At 40.7% G+C, this 23,650-nt stretch overlaps 1 protein-coding gene across 2 annotated transcripts in view; it reads right to left on the bottom strand.

The window, feature by feature from the left end:
• The window catches only part of LOC136864824 (eukaryotic translation initiation factor 3 subunit E), a 365,794-nt gene that overhangs the window by 158,343 nt on the left and 183,801 nt on the right, over window positions 1-23,650 (bottom strand). For both annotated transcript variants that reach the window (XM_067142266.2, XM_067142267.1), the window contains one exon: window positions 7,922-8,154. In XM_067142266.2, the coding sequence (XP_066998367.1) occupies window positions 7,922-8,154 (233 nt within the window). The remainder of the gene's footprint in view (window positions 1-7,921; window positions 8,155-23,650) is intronic.

The following is a 23,650-nucleotide window of genomic DNA, read 5'->3' as shown; positions in this document are numbered from 1 at the left end:
CCATTGACCAGAATTCAAAACGTGAGGATAAAGAATGAATGGATGGATATGAATTTAAAACAAGCAGTGGATCCGACCCGCAATGCCTCACATTCACAGAAACTGACATAAAACAATAGTATTACTGACCAAGGGACTGCTTCTAGAGCATAATACTGAATCGATGATGCTTGTAGTCTAAAGGAGTCCAAAATCCAAGTCATTGGCCCCTCATAATGGTACTTATCGCTAGGAAAGTAGAACTATGGTATTTGTCATGTTGTGGTACTAATGAAAAGTAGCGGAGACTTGCGGTATTCCACACATTATGGTACTACTCACAGTAATGAATAAGGCTCAGAAGTTCATGCCCTAAAAAGCTAAGAAATATGCATGCAAATATGCTCTTAAAGACTTGAAAATATGCCAATAAATATGTACTATTAAAATGAAAATATGGCAGTACACAAGTCAGGTTGGTATTGATAATAATAAACTTACATTTATTCCTTGGAGGTTGAAGTAGAAACAGTCCCGTTGTCAATGCTGAGTGTTGAACTGCTGTTCACAACCATCAATTTGCTCAAATTTTCAACTGAAAAACATCGTCCGTTGTCTCGCAAAACACTTTTGTAATGTGAGAAACTTCTTTCCACATCACAAGATGTTATTGGGGCATATTTAAATAATGATAACTGCTCCACAAAAAGAGGCAAGTCTCTCGGTGTGGCAGACGGTTTTCCTTCGAGAATTTCTCGAATATCGCTCAACTGTTTATAACCAGGATTTTTTGAAGTTACATAATTTATTTTTCTTTCACTTTTTGTCCTATACTACCAGGAACAGAATTTAGATTGGATATTGTTTTTGTGAAAACAGTAAGTATTTTGTTTAAGGGAGATCCTACTGCTTCCAGTGATGTTATGGCAGTTAACAAAAAGGAAAAATGGGCATTTCTAAAAACAAGATTCTCTTCTAACTCAATGCCTGACAGAATATTTTGTACTGTTTGTATTGATGCAGCTTCATTTGAGTCCAATGAATTAACAACCTCTTTGAATACTTCTATGTGCTGAGCTGCATCCAGCCATGTTCCCCATCGTGTTAACACTGGCGCAGGAGGAAGTGGGATAATGGGTGCTGTTGATCTAAACAACTTGAACCTTGAAGGAGATTTAACAAAAAATTTCTTTGAACAGGCCACAAATCAATTTACTAATGGGAAAGAATTGCGTATTGTCTCATGTGCCAAACAAGTTATATGATTTAAGTTAGGAAAAATGCTTTTCAGTGTTTGTCCTCATTTTACCATATAAGTACCCGCATCGGTAACAAATAAAAGTAGCCGGTCGTATTTGATTCCAAATGGCCATAATAATTTCAATGAGTCCATCACACACTGCATTACAGTTACATTGTTAGTGGCCGGCAAAACACACACATTAAGAAGATATGGTATCGTCGTTTGTCCCTTATTTAAGGCACCCACAATTACATACATACATACATACATACATACATACATACATACATACATAATCATTATAGACTGTTATGCCTTTCAGCGTTCAGTCTGCAAGCCTCTGAGAATTTACTAAACGTTGCCACAATCCTCGATTTGCAACTAGTGTTGTGGCCTCATTTAGTTCTATACCTCTTATCTTTAAACCGTTAGAAACAGAGTCTAACCATCGCCGTCTTGGCCTCCCTCTACTTCTTTTACCCTCCATAACAGAGTCAATTATTCTCCTAGGTAACCTATTCTCCTCCATTCGCCTCACATGACCCCACCACCGAAGCCGGTTTATGCGTACAGCTTCATCCATCGAGTTCATTCCTAAATTAGCCTTTATCTCCTCATTCCGAGTACCCTCCTGCCATTGTTCCCACCTGTTTGTACCAGCAATCATTCTCGCTACTTTCATGTCTGTTACTTCTAACTTATGAATAAGATATCCTGAGTCCACCCAGCTTTCGCTCCCGTAAAGCAAAGTTGGTCTGAAAACAGATCGATGTAAAGATAGTTTCGTCTGGGAGCTGACTTCCTTCTTACAGAACACTGCTGATCGCAACTGTGAGCTCACTGCATTTGCTTTACTACACCTTGATTCAATCTCTCTTACTATATTACCATCCTAGGAGAACACACAACCTAAATACCTGAAATTATCGAACTGTTCTAGCTTTGTATCACCAATCTGACATTCGATTCTGTTGAATTTCTTACCTACTGACATCAATTTAGTCTTCGAGAGGCTAATTTTCATACCATACTCATTGCACCTATTTTCAAGTTCCAAGATATTAAACTGCAGGCTTGCGGCACAGTCTGCCATTAAGACCAAGTCGTCAGCATAGGCCAAACTGCTTACTACATTTGTACCTAACTGAATCCCTCCCTGCCATTTTATACCTTTCAGAAGATGATCCATGTAAACTACAAACAGCAAAGGTGAAAGATTACAGCCTTGTCTAACTCCTGTAAGTACCCTGAACCAGGAACTCATTCTACCATCAATTCTCACTGAAGCCCAATTGTCAACATAAATGCCTTTGATTGATTTTAATAATCTAACTAATTCCATAGTCCCCCAGTATGGCGAACATCTTTTCCCTCAGTACCCTGTCATATGCTTTCTCTAGATCTACGAAACATAAACACAACTGCCTAATCCTCTCGTAGCATTTTTCAATTACCTGGCGCATACTGAAAATCTGATCCTGACAGCCTCTCTGTGGTCTGAAACCACACTGGTTTTCATCCAACTTCCTCTGAACGACTGATCGCACGCTCCCTTCCAGGATGCCAGTGAATACTTTGCCTGGTATACTAATCAATGAGATACCTCGATAGTTGTTGCAATCCTTCCTGTTCCCTTGCTTATAGATAGGTGCAATTACTGCTTTTGTCCAATCTGAAGGTACCTTACCAACACTCCACGCTAATTTTACTACTCTATGAAGCCATTTCATCCCTGCCTTCCCACTGTACTTCACCATTTCAGGTCTAATTTCATCTATTCCTGCTGCCTTATGACAATGGAGTTTATTTACCATCCTTTCCACTTCCTCAAGCATAATTTCACCAACATCATTTTCCTCCTCCCCATGAGCTTGGCTGTTTGCATCACCACCATGATGATTTCCTTTTACATTGAGAAGATGTTCAAAATATTCCCTCCACCCCTCCAGTGATTCCCTGGGATCTATTATGAGTTCACCTGAATTACTCAAAACACTGTTCATTTACTTTTTCCCTCCCTTCCTAAGATTCTTTATTACTGTCCAGAAAGGTTTCCCTGCTGCTTGACCTAGCCTTTCCAGGTTATTACCAAAATCTTCCCACGACTTCTTTTTGGATTCAAGAACTATTTGTTTTGCTCTGTTTCTTTCATCTACGTACCAATCCCTGTCTGCCTTTGCCCTTGTTTGGAGCTATTTCTGATAAGCCTTCTTTTTACGTTTACAGGCTGCTCTCACTTCATCATTCCACCAAGATGTTCGCCTTTTCCCATCTTTACACACAGTTGTTCCTAGGCATTCCCTTGCTGTTTCTACTACAGCATTCCTGTATGCCACCCATTCACTTTCTATATCCTGAACCTGCTTACTGTCTACTGTTTCAAACTTCTCACTAATCATATCCATGTACTTCTGTCTAATTTCCTCGTCCTGGAGATTTTCTACCCTTATTCGTCTGCAGACAGATTTCACTTTCTCTACCCTAGGCCTAGAGATACTTAGTTCACTACAGATCAGATAGTGGTCTGTATCATCGAAAAATCCGCAAAAAACTCTTACATTCCTAACAGATTTCCTGAATTCAAAGTCTGTTAAGATATAGTCTATTATGGATCTGGTACCCCTAGCCTCCCATGTGTAGCGGTGAATAGCCTTATGCTTGAAGAATGTATTCGTAACAGCTAAACCCATACTAGCACAGAAGTCCAGCAAACGCTTCCCATTCCCGTTAGCTTCCATATCTTCCCCACATTTACCAATCACCCTTTCGTATCCTTCAGTTCTATTCCCAACTCTCGCATTGAAATCGCCCATTAGCACTATTCTATCCTTGCTGTTGACCCTGACCACAATGTCACTCAATGCTTCATAAAACTTGTCAACTTCATCCTCATCTGCACCCTCACATGGTGAATACACGGACAATTCTTGTCCTAATTCCTCCCACTGACAAATCTACCCACATCATTCGCTCATTTACGTGCCTAACAGAAACTGTTGCGTGCAATGGTATTCCTGATAAAGACCCCTACCCCAGACTCTACCCTTCCCTTTAACACCCGTCAAGTACACTTTATAATCTCCTATCTCTTCCTCATTATCTACCCTTACCCGAATATCACTTACTCCTAGCACATCCAGATGCATCCTCTTTGCTGACTCAGCCAGTTCTACCTTCTTTCTTCCATAAGCCCCATTAATATTGATAGCTCCCCATCGAATTCCATTTTGTTAGCGAAGTTGTTTCCAAGGAGTCCCTCGCCTGTCAAATGGGAGTGAGACTCCATTACTCCCATAGGTCCGAGGCTTGCTTAAAGTGTTCTGAGCTCGGTAAATTCATGAAGCAGGATGCTGCCCTACTTGCACATAGTCCAAGTGAGGATCTCTCCTCTAACGGGTTATGGATCACCGGTGAATTGTATAGTCCTAGCCGCCTGAGCACAAGGAGGGCCATGACTCAGAATATGTCTGCGATGTCCACTCCCATTTCATAGCAACTGGTATCCCGACTCTCAGGACCACTTACTAGGCCACTCAGCCGTGCCCATGGTTCACGAACTAGGACGTGACTACAGTAACCCACAAACATGAACCATACCCACAATTACATTAGCAATAAATCGGCCCTCAGAATCAGTGGTTTCATCAATAGACAACCACATAAACTGATCCGATAATTCAATTTGTAAATTTGACAATAGGTTATTGTAACAACGTCCTATGTAAGTCTTATGCAATGTACTTGCTTCAGGCACATGTTGTCAAGTGTATTTGGCAAGAAAATGTTTTAATTTGGGGTTATTAATTTTATACAAGGGAATATCAACAGCTGAAAATGCTTCGCACATGTCGTAAGAAAATTCACTAATCTTACTTCCTAAACACTAATAGTTTTTTGAACAGGCTCTTTATTTGCGAGTTTGCTAGTTAAATTCTCCTTATGTTTTGCTGTGTTTATGTGTTGAACTATTTGAAATCTTTTCCCACTCCCTACAGTTTTCTCACACGCTCCACAGAACAGTGCCCTATTATCTGTAGATATTAAGTCACCTGAAAACAACTTCTGTAAATGAGTTTATCTACAACTCGAAGTTGCTCTTATTTTCGGCATTTAAAGAACTTTTTAACGGACAATTTATACACAAAACATAGTTTGGTCACAAACAGTTCACAACACCGTAACACGACTCAATGGACAACCAGTCGACAGCTAAGCAGAAAACGTGAGGGTGGATGATGAAACAGGGGATTCACTGCGTGACATCACAATTCCTCACCACATGACAATTTGCGTCATCATGCGCAACATTACTGCCAACATCAACCGGATGAAAAAAAATGATTAAAAATACTGTACAAACCATTAAACTGATTAAAATATGCCATATAGGAGGTAAAATATTAAAATATGATGCATTTATCAAAATCACAAAAATATGCAGTTATATGCACCTTCAAAGCATGTTCAAATGACTGAAAATTCCATAATTCGTGCACATAATGTATAAACATTCATTTTTAACCCCTAAAAGAAAACATGCAAATGCATGAACTTCCGAGCCCTAGTAATGAAATTAGACATGTACAGTAATATGGTGTTTTGCACATTGCGGCGCTATTTACAGGCAATGCAAACCTATGGTGTTCATCACATATGTGTACTAACCATAGGGACTCGTACTATTCCATGGTGTTCCTCATATAGTGGGTACTAATCATAAGCAAGCCAGAATCATGATGTCGATCACCCATGGTGTCGTTCCTTAAGTGGTACTTATCACAGGTGTTGTAAAAGCCGGCAACATACACTGTTGCTACTAATCACAAACCTATTTTGTACCTAACATAGTTGTACTACGCGCAAATAAAAGCGACCCATGGTGTTCCCTGCGTGGTGGTACTAATCACAAGTAGTTTCATGGTTCTAATACAATCATCCCTTGGTTGCCCCTTTTAGTTGCCTCTTATGACAGGCAGGGGATACCATGGGTGTATTCTTCATCTGCGTCCCCCACCCACAGGGGATTAACTGTTTTTTGTTTGGTTTTTTTTCTCTCTAGTTGCTTTACGTCGCACCAACATAGATAGGTCTTATGGCGACGATGGGATAGGAAGGGTCTAGGAGTTGGAAGGAAGCGGTTGTGGCCTTAATTAAGGTACAGCCCCAGCATTTCCCTGGTGTGAAAATGGGAAACCACGGAAAACCATCTTCAAGGCTGCCGACAGTGGGATTCGAACCCACTCTCTCCCGGATGCAATCTCACAGCTGCGTGCCCCTGACCGCACGGCCAACTCCCCCGGTTAACTGTAATTCAACCCAATTACTTTTTCTATGTACCTTTCCCAACACTGTATGGAGTTTGCAAGTTACGCCCAGAGTCTGATGAAGTTTCTGTGAAAAAACCCTCTTCTCTGGAATTTTTTATATAGAAAACAATTTTGGCATCCTAAAGTTAACCTGTAAATACTCAAGACTGATTAAAACAAGCTATTTTCGACATTATGACAGACCATGAAAACTGCAACACCTACATAAGATCACGATTTTCAAGTTGAATAAACTAGACTAACAATGGCTCGACAGGCTGGTAGGTAGTATGCCAAGGATACAAGCATGCATCACTAAAAGCAAACAAGTTATTAGGTATTAAAGGAGACGTGCATAATGCAAACTGGGGAAGCCAACACTGTTCTTGAACGGGTGTGCTTCACATCCACGTCCAAGTTAAAATAATCTTGAACTGTTCAGAGTATAAGTGATGTAAAACAGTCTTATTGACAAGAGTTTCTGAAATAATTTGTGGAATCTAATTAGAAAGGATTGTACTTTCCTAGCACTTCATTTTTTTAAAAACAAAATGGTGAAAAAGAAAGATCATAAAACATGAAGGAAGCTTCTTACAACTACTCTACTAGTTCTAGTATATCTTAATATCTGTAAGTACTGCAAAGGATATTTGGTAAATGCAAAAATAGTTCTGAATTTGGAGTAGAATAATTAATCCTCAGCAAAATATTGTAATGACAAACAATGAGGACTTCAAAACAGGCATGATCCTCAGAGTGAGATCTTACATTCCTGCCTACTTGATATTCTAATGGTTGTTGAACTTGCTTCATTATAAGAGACTTGGGAAATAGCAGTCAACAGCCCTGTATACTTAGTGCAGATGAAATCTGATAAAAGAAATGATTATAGTGTAATAGTATGTGACTGTAGAGCAACAACCAACAACAAATCTGGTACAATCTAATAATATTCCTCCTCTCTTCTAGAAGTCAGCACATGTAAAACATAACTTGTTATAGAGTAACTTATTTGATATTACTCCTTCCATGTAGTGTTTAAAAGGGAGGAAACAGAATAATAAAATACTTCATAACAGATAATGATGATTATTACTATTATTATCATTATTATTATGGTTAATTTAAGGGGACCAAAACATCAAGGTCACTGGCCCCTGTAACAAAATACCCTGCATCAAATTGCTGACAGAGGGTGTCTAAATACACTGTCATACATTGAGGTCAATGATCATGGTACACTTCCTTGCAGACAAATGGAAGATGATGTTTCACACTGTCTCTAACCCAATTCCATGCTTACAAATGTAACCACCTGCTGTTCAAAGTATACACCAAAACAAGTACTACAATCCCTCAATGCAATAAATAGCAAGAACTACATTGTGCTTACTGAGGTCGATAGAGAAACATTTCAATGATGAGGTCTCTGCCTTTGGCATGGTTGAAGAATACAAAGAGACTCCAATGAATAAGCCACGTGCGTTGCTGAAGAAGTTCTAGCGGAGTTGCGAACGTGCTGCCATCAATAAATTCACGTAGCTTGCTCAAGTCCTCCAGAGCGGTTTCCCAATTCTGAACCAGAATTTCTGAAGCTAGTTTGCCCCATAATACGTTAAGGTAATTCTACAGACACAAAAGGAAGACAAAGGTCAACTTGTTTCACAAAAAAGATGAAAAATTCATTACATATATTCCAGAGTAGATCAATATGATTCAGTAATGCAGATTCAAGCATGCAGACTCAATTAACACAGAAGCAAAGAATTAAGTTTCATAAAGGAAAATTGTTCATTAGACTCTCAGGAGCAGAAGTCAATGAGGAACAAGAAATGAAGCAGTTAACTCAATGTGATCTGGTAAGAAGCAGCCCATCATTTGGGCCATCTTCTGAACAGGTACTCAACCGGAACAAAAATTTGAAAGATTCCAATATAACAATGAAATACATAACATAATCTTGCATAATAAAAAAATCAATGACTGTCAGATGAAATCAATGAAAGTTTCAATGAATGGGACATCACTCGAGAAGAATTATAATAGAAAAACTGAAACTCCATAATACTGGTACTGTAAGAATAGACAATCAAGCTTTTGGCCACATCAGATCTCCCTCACTTTTCCATTTACAACTATGAGCAGTAAATGAATTATTCCGAGCATGTACATTTTTGACAAATCAGTGTTGATCCAAAAGCTTATAGATTAACTGATTTTGTCTGTAACAGTACGGGAAATCCAAACCAAGGAAATCACCAAATCATGATAAAAATCTCACAAAAGCTGCATTATGTTGTTTCATGTTAAGGGTATCAGATTATAATGATATGTGGTTAATGTCCCTTTAACTACTATTGATCTTGACACTTGTGTGCGTTACAATTTTGCCCTGAAAAGGAGATTTTTCAATGTGCCACTAAACTGACTTAGCCTACATTGGTCTCTCATATTTAAAAAATATTGAATGTTGTTTCTTAGCTATAGTTGTTAAACTCCAAGAGAGATTCAAGGAATTTTTATCCTTAGGTCACGGTGACTTTAAACAGCCCTATTTTGTCAGGAGCATAAGAAGCAGACAACCCAATAGATGAAATTGCATATTAGTATAGAGTGCATAATTATGATATAGACTTCAATTTATATACTTCCTTGAGTGCAAGGCTCAAGATTCACAGAGCAAGTGAGTTAATTTTTGATATCTGTTTCACACACACTCCTGTAAGTTCAGAAGGTAGTGGCAGTGGCTTCAGGGCTGTTGACAGTGGTGGTTGGAATGCAAGTTTACAGTTACATATGCAAGTGAAAATCTTAGCAGATAAACAACATACATTTCACACCATCGGAAATCACTCGCTTACACTTAAACTCTTTTTAATTATTGTTTTCTCCCGTTATACACTCATTTGATGATGAATTAAAATTATTCCATGTTAAAGTAAAATTCTTAGTTTCAGTTCTAATCACTTCCTTCGAAAATATTTCCAGCAATTTTGTAAATATGCCATCTCCAATTATCTAAACTGAAGGTTGATTTCAAGCTTCTAAAGCATCTTCTTTCAGCTGAAATACTACTTGTCCTGCTAGCATTCTGAAGTTTTTACATACCCACTAGCTCATCACAAAATATTTACAATCCTGGAAGTTGTGGACAAGAGGTCACATGGAAAAAGGTGGTGGTGGTGGATCAGATACACAGGAGCACAATTTGCTTTTTCAAACAGCTTTAGGGGGTACATTTTCTTAAAGTAGTTATATATGGTAAAACAGCTGCAAATGTGACTGCTGTCAAAACTTGAACCTGAATCAGCATCAAGGAACTGAGTATGATCCTTTGGTATATCAACCATCTTACCGGAAACAGTTAAGATAACTGTCTGAAGATTAAGGGATTTTGGATTTCAGTCCCAACACAACAGTCACATTTTGAGATCCATTGTCTTTGCTACTCAGATTTTCTCAGTTTCGTAAATAGAAAATGAACTAAATTTCCAGGAAGATCTCAGTATAATTCTGAATGAGGGAGATTGAGGCCGAGTGGCTTGGACAGTAGAATTACTGGCCTCAGAGGTTTTATTCCAGCTCCTCAGACTGGTGGTATTTGAAGTGCTCAAATACGTAAGCCTCGTGTCGGAAGATTTACCAGTACGTTAAATAGCTTCTCCGGGACTAAACTTCTGCACCCTGGCATCTCTGAAAACCATATAAATAGTTTTTTAAAGAAATTGTTTCACGTTGCACCGACACAGACAGGTCTTATGGGGATGCTGGGATAAAAGGCTTAGGCGTGGGAAGGAAGTGGCCGTGGCCATGGCCTTAATTAAGGTACAGCCCCAGCATTTGCCTGGTGTGACAATGGGAAACCACGGAAAACCCTCTTCAGGGCTGCCGACAGTGGGGTTCAAACCCACTATCTCCCAGATGCAAGCTCACAGCTGCGCGCTCCTCACCACACGGCCAACTCGCCCAGTATAAATAGTTAGTGGGATATACAATTTTTTTTTTGTAAATCTTACAGAGTGTTGTTAATAATTATAATAATGTTACAGATTCCATTAACTATTTCAACAACTTTTGGAGGCGCCACTGTGCCAGAATTTGGACCCGCTGGAGTTCTCTCTATGTGCCAATAAATATACCTACACGAGACTGGCGTATCTGAGCACCTTCGAATTCCAATGGATGGAACCAAGATCGAACCTATCAACTTCAGCTCAGAAAGCCAGTGCTCTTCTGTTCAAACAACTCGGTCTGGCTACATCATTCTTATTTTTGGAAACAAATCATAAAACAGCTCCAGAAAGTACACACATTCATTGATTGGTAAGAACATGTGCATCCATTTATTGTGGTCAATAATCAACTGTTTCTTATTAAAAATGACAAATAGCAATGACAAAAAATGGTGATATGCCCTGCATTCTTCTTGACAAAGAAACTTCAAGAAATATTATAATAATTCCTCTTAAAATATTCCCTCACTTTGGGGATTGCTTCTGTGCCTTGTAGCAGCTTAATGTTGAAGTCCCAAGGTGATGGCCTTTTTTTTTTTTTTTTTTTTTTTTTTTTTTTTTTTTTTTTTTTTTGGCCTCAAGATTACAAAAGGAAGCTTTGCTAATTCATTTACCTTTCCCCTATGTCAATCCTGTACAATCATCATTCAAATGTGGATTAAATATTACAGTTGCAATGTCCTTATATCCATCAGTGAAATGCAAAAAATCTGCCCAGGTGGTTCAAAGTTAAGTTTCTGGGAGAACAAGAGCAACACATACTGTATTCAGGCATGCTTGGTCCCTGTTACCTTGCTCTTTAATATGGCAACTACCAAACCACCACCATGCACAGCTTGCCCCAAAAGAACCCTGAAGTAACTTACGTGAGTGATTCGTATATTTTAAAACAAGCATCTCAAAGTAACAGACGTATATATTGAGTTACAGAAATTATTCTCACAAACATTATTTACTGGCATAATTGTTACCTTGCCATTTCTGGCATAGTTCAGAAATCCCATACAACATCAGAGACAATATGAATCTCAATTCTTCTATACACTGGAAAATGTCTCCATTTTTTTTCTTTTTTTTTTTTTTCTGCCCACTCCTAGAGTCCTCTAAAATATAGTTAACTTAAGATCAATAGCATCAGTGTGATGTTTCATGTAAGATTATGTTTCACCTTCCTCACCATAACGGTTCCTATTCTCCTGTGTGATGTAAGAAATTATGCAGACTTGCTCAGGATTAGCAATGTTTTCTGGATTTTAAGTCCATTTGTGTCCTTCAGTAAGTGTAGAAAAACTGGTGAGAGATATCCTAGAGTGGTACACAAAACATCGAACTGACTTTCCACATTTTAATGAAGTCTTTTTCACTGATAGAGAATATCAATTTTTGAGAAAATCATACAGGCTTCTCAATCTAAATATCGAGTATTTAACAGTAGTGTACCAGTAGGACTGTCCTGTGGAAAAACATGCTTTCTACAGATGCTGACTAGTATACTGATGAGTTGCCACAGCAAGCTGTTTCAAGCACAGTGGAGTGACAAGTTTGCTATGGGAGATAGTATCTTCACTTACTGAATATGCCAGTTGGGATTTAAATCAATTCTTGGGAAGGTAAGCCATAAGTTTGAGTCCACAGGCATACAAGGACAAAATGATGGATGATGATGATGATGATGATGATGATGATGATGATGATGATAAATGTATTCTTAGGTCTTAAAGTAAGTAGGAGCTTGATGACTGGACTTATGAAGAAAAATTATTCACTGGGACATCGAACAACATTGTACCAAGGAATGCCAGTAGTTATAAGACTTTTTATCAGTACATTATTAGGAAAGAGAAGGGAGAAGTATTTGCTTCCAAAAACTGTTAATGCACACTGGAGATCAATGAAGTTCAACAGGCCACAGAATCAAACACAGAAACAAAAAACAGATAAACGATCTAACTTGCAGCAACAGTGGACATAAAGAACTGACGTTCATACATTCAATTCAAGGAAAGACAATGTCTAACGTATACTGGCAAATTCCCAGTTGGATTTGGGTTTGTGTTTAGGAAAACAGGCCAGAAACATTATTTTGATGCCCAGCTCTACTGGTAATGAAGAGCTATTTGACCAACAATGACAGTTCTGCAGCCTCTTGAAATGTTTGTTAATAAGTTGTTCGAGGACGATTTGCATACACTGTCACAAGTGGATGGGTGGCACGAGTTTAGTCTGAGAGGATAGACACAAAGGACATCTGTGGATATTGTGTAAGACTAATTTTATGTTCACGGAACATCATATTTAACAAAACATGTTTGTTACAAGTGAGGACGTCTTCTTGTGGAACAGCGCGAGTTCAGGTGACAATAGTAGTGTTACATGGTCATGCGAAAATTGACCTTCTGGGAACCCCCAGCGGCATTTCCTGAAAAGGAAGAGTGAGTCAGGCTGGGAAGCTACAAATAAATAAAATCAGTCTTGCGTTGAGTTGGTGCTGTTGTGCTGAGTAATCATTTACGAGTCATGAGCCCAAAGTTCAGTGTGTGGAGTGTCCAGCAGTCGTGTGTTGTGACAGCTGACCTGTCTACGTGGAACTGCTGTGTGAAGTGACTGGTGCATGCAAAGCAAAGTGAAAGCTGAGACCTGTCAGTCAAGATTAAGAAGGATCATCGTTCCAGGTAAAGACTGCTGGCCAAAACTCACTGCGAGGACAAGAGAATTCCGTATATAGCCCATAACCAGTGAAGTGTGGTTATTCATTTTTGAGTACACTTGTGTTTGTGTACCAATTGGGTCGCCCTTGATTAAAAATTCTAATACAACAGTCAGGGCCTACAAAAAGGGTGTCCAAGGACGGAATAGACACATCGTTGTAAACATGTGAATCAGCACACTGGATACTGCAGGTTTCAACCGCTCTTGGAAGCATTCCAGAACATCATTGTATAGCAGGTACACACATATACAGGGTGTACCCGTGATGTTACAAACTTTCAGGCATGATGGAGAACGGCAAATGGATCAATTTGAGATAAGGAACCGTGGTCCGGAAACATTAGAGTCAAAAGTTATTAATAATCCAAGTTGTTTAATGTCCATCTGTTCTTAAACTCACTCAAGGAGATTTCCTCCGGGCCGATTACATTTGATTACAGTTGAACTGTGGGTCTTCCCATCCCTATACCTTTCCCCTTGTTCATTTGGATTTGTCCTGTCAGCAATTCGACACAATCATGCATCCTGTGTGCGAGTGCGGTATCATTGTGACAAGTGATATCGTCTAGACGTTTCCTCCGTGTGCGACTAACAACCGTTCTCGGAATTTTAATTGATGTGTGATCTTGTTTCGTTTGTTGACTGTTGTTATATTTGATTTATGAGTCTCATTATGATAGCCGTATTGGAGTACAGAATGTAAAAGTTTCAAACAAATTTATTTATTGGGATGGTGGTTTTTAAATAAATTTGTTTGAAACTTTTACATTATCTCTACTAACCGTAGGTAAGTGACTTACAGATAATAATATAACTCTTTCAAGTTAATTTTATCAATTCTATTTTTTATACCCGGATAAATCCATGTACGACAAATACGAATTACTACTCCTTACTAAAAATTTTATAATATCACATTCAGCTAAATTACAATCACTAGAAACATTTACCTGTAATACGTCATAACTACAACATGTTTCTTTTATCTACTTTCTACAGAACAATGGATGCTCGAGACTAGGAACACATAAGAATGTTGCTCGCTGAAATCCCAGATGAATCAGATGTTGGAGGATCAGAAGATGAAGAAGATGACGATTAAGTGAAAAAGGGCAATTGGTCCCATAGTACAATGACCGAGGAGGACGACGAATTACACGGACTCCCGACTTAGAAGATGCAGTGCTTGCTCGCACGGATAAGGTGCCTGCAATCAGCATTCGAGCAGTTGCACGTGAAATAACTGTGTGGCGAATATTACATGAAATGCAGCTACACTCCTACCATCCGCAGAAAATGCAGGCTTTGAGTCCTCATGACTTCGCACCTCAAGTCGTGTTCAGCCAATGGGTCTTGCACCTTGCAGTCGATCCTCACTTTCCTGCGTATGTGATTTTCACAGATGAAGCCAGTTTCACCAGAGACAGATTGCTAAATAGTCATAAGAGTCACATTTTGGCCAATGAGAATCCCCAGGCTACAGTTATGAAGAGCCATCAGCACAAACTTTCAGTCAACGAGTAGGCAGGCATAGTCAATGATTACGTAGTAGGCCCATTTCTTTTTCCTCCCCGCCTAAATGCAGCAGTGTACACAGTGGTGCTCAGAGATGTATTACCTATATTCCTGGAACACATCCCACTTGCCCTTCGTCAACGGATGTGGTTCCAACATGATGGGGCCCCGCCTCACTTTGGACTGAGGGTTCGTGAACATCTGGATCAGACATTCCCTGCAAAGTGGATAATAAGAGGAGGTCCTGTTTCGTGGCCCGCTCGTTCACCTGATCTCATTTCACTTGATTTCTTCTTGTGAGGCCATGTTAAAAGCCTTGTGCATGGGACACCTGTCGAGACTGAAAAGGATTCCTTGGCGAGAATTCACACTGCCTGCGATGCTCTTCAAACTACAACGGGGATATTCGAAAGGGTATGACAGAACTTTGTGCGGCGATGCCATGCCTGCGTTGACGCAGGAGGACGCCATTTCGAACATTTGTTGTAAATGGAGCAGCTTCAGAAACTTGTGCAAGTAAACGGATTTAAATGAGTAGAATTTTGCTTAAATTTTGATTCAATTGTTTCCAGAATATGGTTCCTTATCTCAAATTGATCCATTTGCTGTCCTCCATCATCCCTGAAAGTTTGTATCATCATCACAGATACACCCTGTATAAATCTTTAGGTTCCTCTTCTTTACTGAGACGAGAAGTCACATGAAAATTAAGGGTCAGTTAAGTGCACTCTTGGCGATGAAGATGATGATGATGAACATGGAAGGCCAGAGGAAAATGGAAGAAAGCCAGAAGATTGAGAAGATGGAAGAAAGTCAGAAAATGGTGACAAAAATATAGAAAAGGCCAGAAAAAGTTGGAAGAAAGCCAGAAGATGGTGGAGAAGAAGACCAGGAGATGGAAGAAAGCCAGGCGAAGATGGAAGAAATCGGAAGAAGATGGAAGAAGGCCAGAAGATAGTTGAATGACAAAAGATGATAGAGGTGAAAAGGGAAGATCAGAAGATGGAAGGTGTAAAGAGAAAGATCAAGAAGGGTGTCTACGAGATAAAGCATATTCTGCAGGTTGATGCTCTGTTCTGAATACCTTGTCCAGAAGACTACAAGTTCTGCTCCAAGAGACAGGACAAACATGGAACTCCCTGCAGAAGGACCAATGAGGAGTTTCAGGGAAACCAGAGTCATGACGTCTGGATGGAAGTGCAGACGGACCGGGATCGTCATCTTCCAAGATTCCTCTTTGCATACTGGCCTGCAGTGCACAAGGCCATAGGATACACACCAGCAAGGACATTGCTTGGTAGAGAACTGCGCCTCGTGATGGATTTAGTGTTTGGCCAACCTGAGGACAATTCTGCCCCAACCAACTAGTACTCCCTGGATCTGGCAAGGAAACTGGAATAGGAATATGCTGCTGTCGGGAAAAGATTGAAGACAGAAACTGACCGAATTAAGGCACAATACGATCAATGAGCAGACACTGCCAAATATCATGAGAATGAGCTAGTGTGGCTGTATAACCCCAATAACGTGGGGATGTTTATCTCCCAAGATCCACAGAATGTGGAAAGGCCCTGTGAACCATGTGACCTTGCTGCAGTGAGGAGGACGGCACATCCCAATGATGATTATGATAATGATAGTAGTAGTAGTAGTAGTAGTAGTAGTAGTAGTAGTAGTAGTAGTAGTAGTAGTAGTAGTAGTAGTAGTAGTAGTAGTAGTAGTAGTAGTAGTAGTAGTAGTAGTAGTAGTAGTAGTAGTAGTAGTAGTAGTAGTAGTAGTAGTAGTAGTAGTAGTAGTAGTAGTAGTAGTAGTAGTAGTAGTAGTAGTAGTAATAATAACAACAACAATAATGGATTTACGTCCCAATAACTACGTTTATGGTTTTTGGAGATGTCGAGGTGCCAGAATTTAGCCCTGCAAGAGTTCTTTTAGGTGCAAGTAAATCTATCGACAAGAGGCTGACGTATTTAAGCAACTTCAAATATCACCAGACTGAGCCAGGATCGGCGTCCCAATGAAGCAGATAGCCGAGCCATAGGTGCAATCGTATAGCATGCGTGTCTGTCAAGATACCAGATGAAATGGGGGTAGCAGCCTTTTGGAAGTTGGCAGAGCGACAATCTGGATGATTGACTGAAATGGCCTTATAATATTTAACGTGGCTGTGTTGACACTAATACACAACTGAAAACAATGGAAAACTGGAACCGTAATTAACTCCCGAGGACATGCACCTCTCTTTGTATGAACGAATGATGTACTGACGATGGCAACCTCCTGGGTAAAATATTCCAGAGGTAAAATAGTACCCAATTTGGATCTCTGGGTGCGAAATACACGGGAGGGGGGCAATCATTAGGAAGACAAATACAGACATCCTGCGAGGTGGTGCATGGAAAGTTAGAAGTTAGAATCGTTGTGGAAGGTTTGAGAATCTGAAAAGGGAGATAGACTAACATTAGATGTAGTTGGTATAAGTGAAGTACGTTGGCAGGAAAAATAGAATATTTGGTCAGGCGACTACTGAATTATCAACACAAAATCAAACTTGATAAATGAAGGAGTTGGTTTAATAATAAATAAGAAAATAGAGCAGTGGGTAAACATAGAGAACAAATTATTGTCGTCAAGATACACACCAAGCAATGGTAATCACAACAGTGCAGGTATATATACCTACTAGTTGAATGGATGAGGAAGAAATCAAAAGAGGATATGAAGAGATAAAAGATTTAATAACACATGTAAAATGCAAGAATCTAATTGTGATGAGAGACTGGAATACAGTGGTAGGCCAAGGAAGAGACTGTAATGCTGTTGGGGACAATGAATAGCACTGAAATATCGTAACGCACTTAATTTATTATGGCAGTATTCAGGGCAATATGGCCTTTCCGGTGCAAAAAATGACAACACAGTACAAATAAAGTTGACATGACAAACCTGGGCCTAAAGACCCTCAAAGTAGTCCCATGCTACTGACACCACACGCTGCCAATGATGTGGGAGGCGCTGAATACCACCTGCCTCAGCATTTGCAGCACCATGTGTGAATCGGGTCATCTGTTGGCGCACAGCATTAGCAATGTCCCCTCATGTTGCAAACCGCCTACCACGTAGTGGTTCCTTAATCTTTCGAATGAGATCGAAGTCACAGGGCAAAATGTCAGGAGAGTACAGTGGGTGTTCCAATCCTTCCCATCCCCAACGTCGCAGTACCTGCCCTACACATTCTGCTTTATGAAGTTTTGCATAATCGTGCAGGATTATTGCACTGTCCACAAGATCCGGACTTATCACCCGAACGCCACATCGTACCTGTCGCACCAGGAAGTCCCTGTAGTACTGTGCGGTCACTGTTCTGCCATGTGGAACAAAGTGGCAAACAATGACACCCCTGACGATATACACGACGATCACCATCAAATTGACTGGGGAAGCATTTTGACGGTTCTGCCTCCTTGGTGATCCAGCATGTCGCCACTCCACGGACTGACGTTTCAGTTCTGGTTTGTATGCCCTGGCCCAAAATTCATTGATGGCGATTATTCATGCCAAGAATTGATCGTCGTCCTGTTCCCAGCATGCAAGGTGGTCGGAGCATATTGCGTAGCACACCCACCTTTGAACTTCCGTCAGTGCATGCGGTACCTACCGCGATGCGATTTTGTGCAGTTGCAGCTCATTACGCAATATCCTGTGGACGGTGAGTTTCTCGATGCTACTTGCCCTCTCTAACTCCAGTAGCGTCCATCGTCTGTCTTCATCCAGAAAGAAATTGGGGTAAATCCACCACCTAATCAATACTTCAATATACAGGTAGAAATAAAAATTTCTACCTGTACATTGATCTTTGAGGATTGAGTTAACAAAAAAAAAAACCCCAAATACCTTAAATAAGGCCATGGTCACTTCCTTCCCACTCCTAGCCCTTTCCCATCCCATCATCACCATATGATCTATCCATGTCGGTGCAACGTAATGCAAATTTTTTTTTTTTTTTTGTTTGACAAAGAATGCTACATTGCAAGACAAGAGACTCTGGAATACCTCCATAAAGCCAGATCCAGTAGCAGCCAATGTCACCTACAAAAATACGCTGAGGCGAGGAAAGCATATAAAGAAATACTAAGAATGAAAAAGATAGACCACAAACTACTAGAAGAGAAAAAGCTGATCGAGGAAGCAGAAGAAAAACCCCCACCGAATCCTGAAAGGAAGCAAGTCAACACAGAAAACCTCTATAATAAGCCAGCAGCGGTGGACGGAACACTTCCGAGAACTTCTTGGGAACGCATCTTCGAACGAGTTTGAAAAAAGAGACATACCGGAACATACACTCCAACCACTCACAACCGATGAAGTATGGAGAATTATCCAAGAATCCAAGGACAAAAAGGCAGCAGGCCCGGACGGAGTGTACAACGAGCACATCAAGGCCACGGCGGCGGACTGTAAGTGTACTGACGCTACTGTTCAATGAATGCCTGAGAAGCAAGAGGATCCCGAACATATGGCGACAGGCCAACCTAATCACACTGTACAAAGGCAAAGGCAATAGGGATGATCCCAGCTCATACCGAGGAATCGCCCTGGAGTGCAATATCTTCAAAATGTTCTCAATGGCAATCATGGCCCGCATCAGACCAAGAATAATAGAAGAGATACCACCCAACCAATACGGATTCATGGACGGAAAATCAACACTACAAGCCATAGGGAAAGTAACAAACGAAATAGACACCGCTCTAGCACAACAATCCACACCACTGTACACTATATTCATCAACTATCAAAAGGCCTTCGACAGCATCGACAGGAAGATACTAATAGGAAAACTGGAAGCAACACTAACACCAACCAACTTGCAGCATGAATTGGAAATCATAAAAGTTATACTTAATGTAAACTACGTGAAAATCCACGATGGGACAACAATCTCAACACCTATAACGCAGACCAAAGGAGTACTCCAAGGAGACCCAATGAGCCCGGTATTGTTCAACCTGATGACAGCCGACATCGCAAGTGCAACAGAACCAGCAGGGGTCAATCTTGTAATGTATGCCGACGACATGGCTCTGCTATCAAGAAACCCAATCGAAATCCGGAAGGCATTCAATAACCTACAAGAATGGGCAGACAAAAACTCATTAGGTATCAACAGTGAGAAAACAAAAGTGATGAAATTTAGAAGAGGAGAAAGACTCGCAAAAGACGTTTTCTCAAACGGCAGAGACCAGCTAGAAATAGTATCGTCATTCAAGTACCTAGGTATCATGCTCCAGACTACAGGAGCAACTTTCACACTACACGTCAAAGAAAGAGCCCCGGTAGCCACGTACGGTATTCAATTAGTCTGGCACAAACTAACCACAGCGAATCTAAAAAGGATTGAAAATATCAAAGCCAGATACCTCAAGCGAATTCTCCAACTATCAAAATATACAAAGAACAGACTGGTGTACACCCTGGTGGATAAGCCGTTCTTCCTAGAGGACATAAAAACCTCCTTCAACCTTCCCGAGACTGAAGCATCCGCCGCAGTCCTGGAAGAAAGACGACGAAAAGCACAGCAAATCCCGGAAGAATTCTATGAAACTGAGGCAGTGAGAAACGACAAATGGAAAGGGCCAGGCTTCAACCTACGCCACACCTTCACCCGATTCGCCGTCCATGGGTTCCACGGAAAGGTATGCCAAACCGCTGATACCACGAACCAGACGAAGAATGTACCTGCCGGCTCTGTGGTGGAAAATGCCCCAGGTACCACCTCATCAACTGCACCGCAAGAACAATATCCATTACCGCACTCGTTAAAGACTGGTAAAGAGGAACCGCGTGCACCTACAAGCGGACGAGGCATGTTCAACAGAGTGTTGCAAATTAGGCAGACAGATGACTTTTCATCACTGTGCCCTGCAAAATGCGATCTCAATACAGTGTCGCAAATTAGACAAGCAAACGGCCTCCCATCACTGTGCGCTACAATATGTGTGAGGCCGAGTTCAGCTCTAAATGTCCTCTCACAGATGGAACACATGGACACACGAGCACCACTGTACGGACCTGCTTACAAGCGGAACGGAAGTCGATCCCCACTATGACTGCTAGTAAGGACCTGACAATGACTATCTGACATTGTACCTTTTTACTCTATAGATTACATAGATAATTAAATTCCAATCATTGTGAATTATTGTGTGTATGGCCATTGGCTGCAATAAATTATTACTAATATTTTTTAATATTCTGGGCACACCCCAAAGACACCAGAGCTTCATCACAAGATATATATAAGCAAGCTTGCTGGAAACAACTGGTCGTAGTTGAGTTGGTGTCATCTGGAGTGAGGCCAAATGTATGGCTGCTGTGTGTTGCAATAGAAGTGTGGTGTGTGCAAAGAAAAGTGAAACATGGGACTCGTCAGTCAAGATTAGGAAGTACTGCCCCAGCCAGGACAAGAGACTTTTGTAAATAGCCCCGAATTAGTGAAGTGTGGTTATTACAGTAATTGTCAAGTGTAATTGAGGAGCTTTCTTGCAAACTCTACCCAAGTAATTTTTAATGCTTTGTTGTTGCTGAAACATCTTGATTGCATGAGATACACCTACTGAACTACGACAACATGCAAAACGTATTTACGAGGGCTATTTTTTTTTTTCAAGGTCCGATCGGTCACGACAGTCAAACGCCCGAGAATATATGATGAACCGCTGCGCAGATGTGTTGCGCACCGTCTCTGAAATGACCGTTATGCCCCTCACCTCAGTCCCGTCAGTAGTGAACGTGCAGCGCGCTCGTAAACGTGGCTACAACGATCGCTTCGCCCGCCAAGTGTGAAGTGTGCAGTGTAATTTGATTTCTTCAGGCTGAGGGGTGCAATGCAGCCGAAATTCATCGCCGAATAAGTCGTGTGTATGGTGAAACGTGCATGAGCGACAGCAAAGTGCGACAATGGTGCAGGAACTTTACAGCAGGGCGTACAGACGTCCATGATGCAGGAGGCCAGGGAAGGAAGCGTGTGTCAACCGATGATCTTGTTCAGCGTGTGGATCAGGCAATTCGAGAAAATCGTCGGTTCACAATTTCTGTGTTGAGTGCTTCGTTTCCTGAAATTTTCAGGTCAGCTCTCTACACAATTGTGAGTGAGATACTTCAGTACCGCAAACTTTGTGCGAGATGGGTTCCGAAGATGCTGTCTGACCGTCGCAAAACACACCGAATGGGCGCCGCTTTAGCGTTTCTCCAGCGCTACCATGATGAAGGACCGGATTTTTTGAACAAAATTGTCACAGGACGAGACATGGGTTCATTTTGAAACGGAAGAAACAAAAGAGCAATCCAAACAGTGGATGCATTCGCACTCCCCGAGTAAGCCAAAGAAATTCAAGCGAACATTCTCCAACAGAAAGTGTATGGCTACTGTGTTCTGGGACCGGAAAGGAGTTCTGTTGGCGGAATTCATGGAACGTGGTTCCACCGTCACTGCAGCCGCATACTGTGCGACTATTCAACGTCTACGACGGGCAATTCAGAATAAGCGGAGAGGGATGTTGTCATCAGGCATTGTCCTCCTCCATGACAATGCTCGGCCGCACACTGCAGCTGCCACCACGAACCTCCTGCAGCGTTTCCAGTGAGACGTTTTCGATCACCCAGCATACAGTCCGGACCTGGCTCCATCAGATTTCCACCTCTTTGCTCACATGAAACGCTGGCTAGGAGGACAGCGTTTTGACACCGACGAGGCGCTGCAGACCGGCGTACAAAGATGGTTACAGGCGCAGGCGGTGACGTTCTATCAAGAGGGCATTGACAAGTTGGTACCACGCTACGACAAATGTCTCAAAGTGCGAGGCGACTATGTTGAAAAATAGCTGTGATGTATCAGCAAGTGTTACTAATAGAAAAGTGCCAAATTTGTACTGCTGTTTAATTTCGTGACCAATCAGACCTTGAAAAAAAAAATAGCCCTCGTAAATCTAATTATAATAAGATTTGAGATGATGTATTTATTCCAAAGTCCACCTAAGTCATTAAAACAATGCATTCCAAAACCCACTTAAATCAAATCAATATCCTTGAATTCCATTCATGGTTTAATATTCACACATGCCAACTTTCAAAAGTAAAAAATCAGAAGAAATTTGGCAACAAATCGCAACTTATGACACATCACTGATGGCAGAACATGTGCTAATTCGTTATAATTCAATACATTAACAACTCTATTTGGCCTACATACATATTTTTCATTATATGTATGTGAATACTAAATACTGGACATACCTGAACTTTAGGAACATGTGACTTCTCATCCTTCAACACGCTGAACACATTATGACTAATTGTTGTTCAACACACCCGTAGCTGACTTAGCCCTCTTCAGAATCTCGGAACTAAATTTTTGCTCAAAGCACTTGCCTTGCTGAACTGATTTTAAGGTTAAAAGTTTCTCCAAAGTTTGTTTAGACACCAAGGATCTGAACTGTGTTTATTGTCTTTGTGACTTTGCAAAAAATATTTTCACATTCTGCAATGCTATGCGGAATTGATAAATTGGCAAGTATCACCTTGGAGAGTCTGTCATATTTAAGTATACCATCAGCTGATTTCATCTGCCATACCAATGCCCACTGAACATCAATTCTTCCTTTTGCCAGGTCAGTTTCTCCGAGCTGAAAGTCACAGAACTGGGAGTACAGAAAATTTCTTTATCTTAAGTGTTCCGATTTACTAGTCAGAATGTTGGAAAACTTGTTAATGAAAAATCTAAGGCTAGGAAATGATAGCTACTTATAGCAGAAATATTTGCAACTTCTGCATTAATTAAAACTTCATCTTTGAATGGAAATTTGTGTACCATGTAGTCACATAATGAA

Source organism: Anabrus simplex, chromosome 2, assembly GCF_040414725.1.
Source record: "Anabrus simplex isolate iqAnaSimp1 chromosome 2, ASM4041472v1, whole genome shotgun sequence".
Classification (NCBI taxonomy): domain Eukaryota; kingdom Metazoa; phylum Arthropoda; class Insecta; order Orthoptera; family Tettigoniidae; genus Anabrus; species Anabrus simplex.
This window is presented reverse-complemented; position numbering and strand designations above follow the sequence as displayed.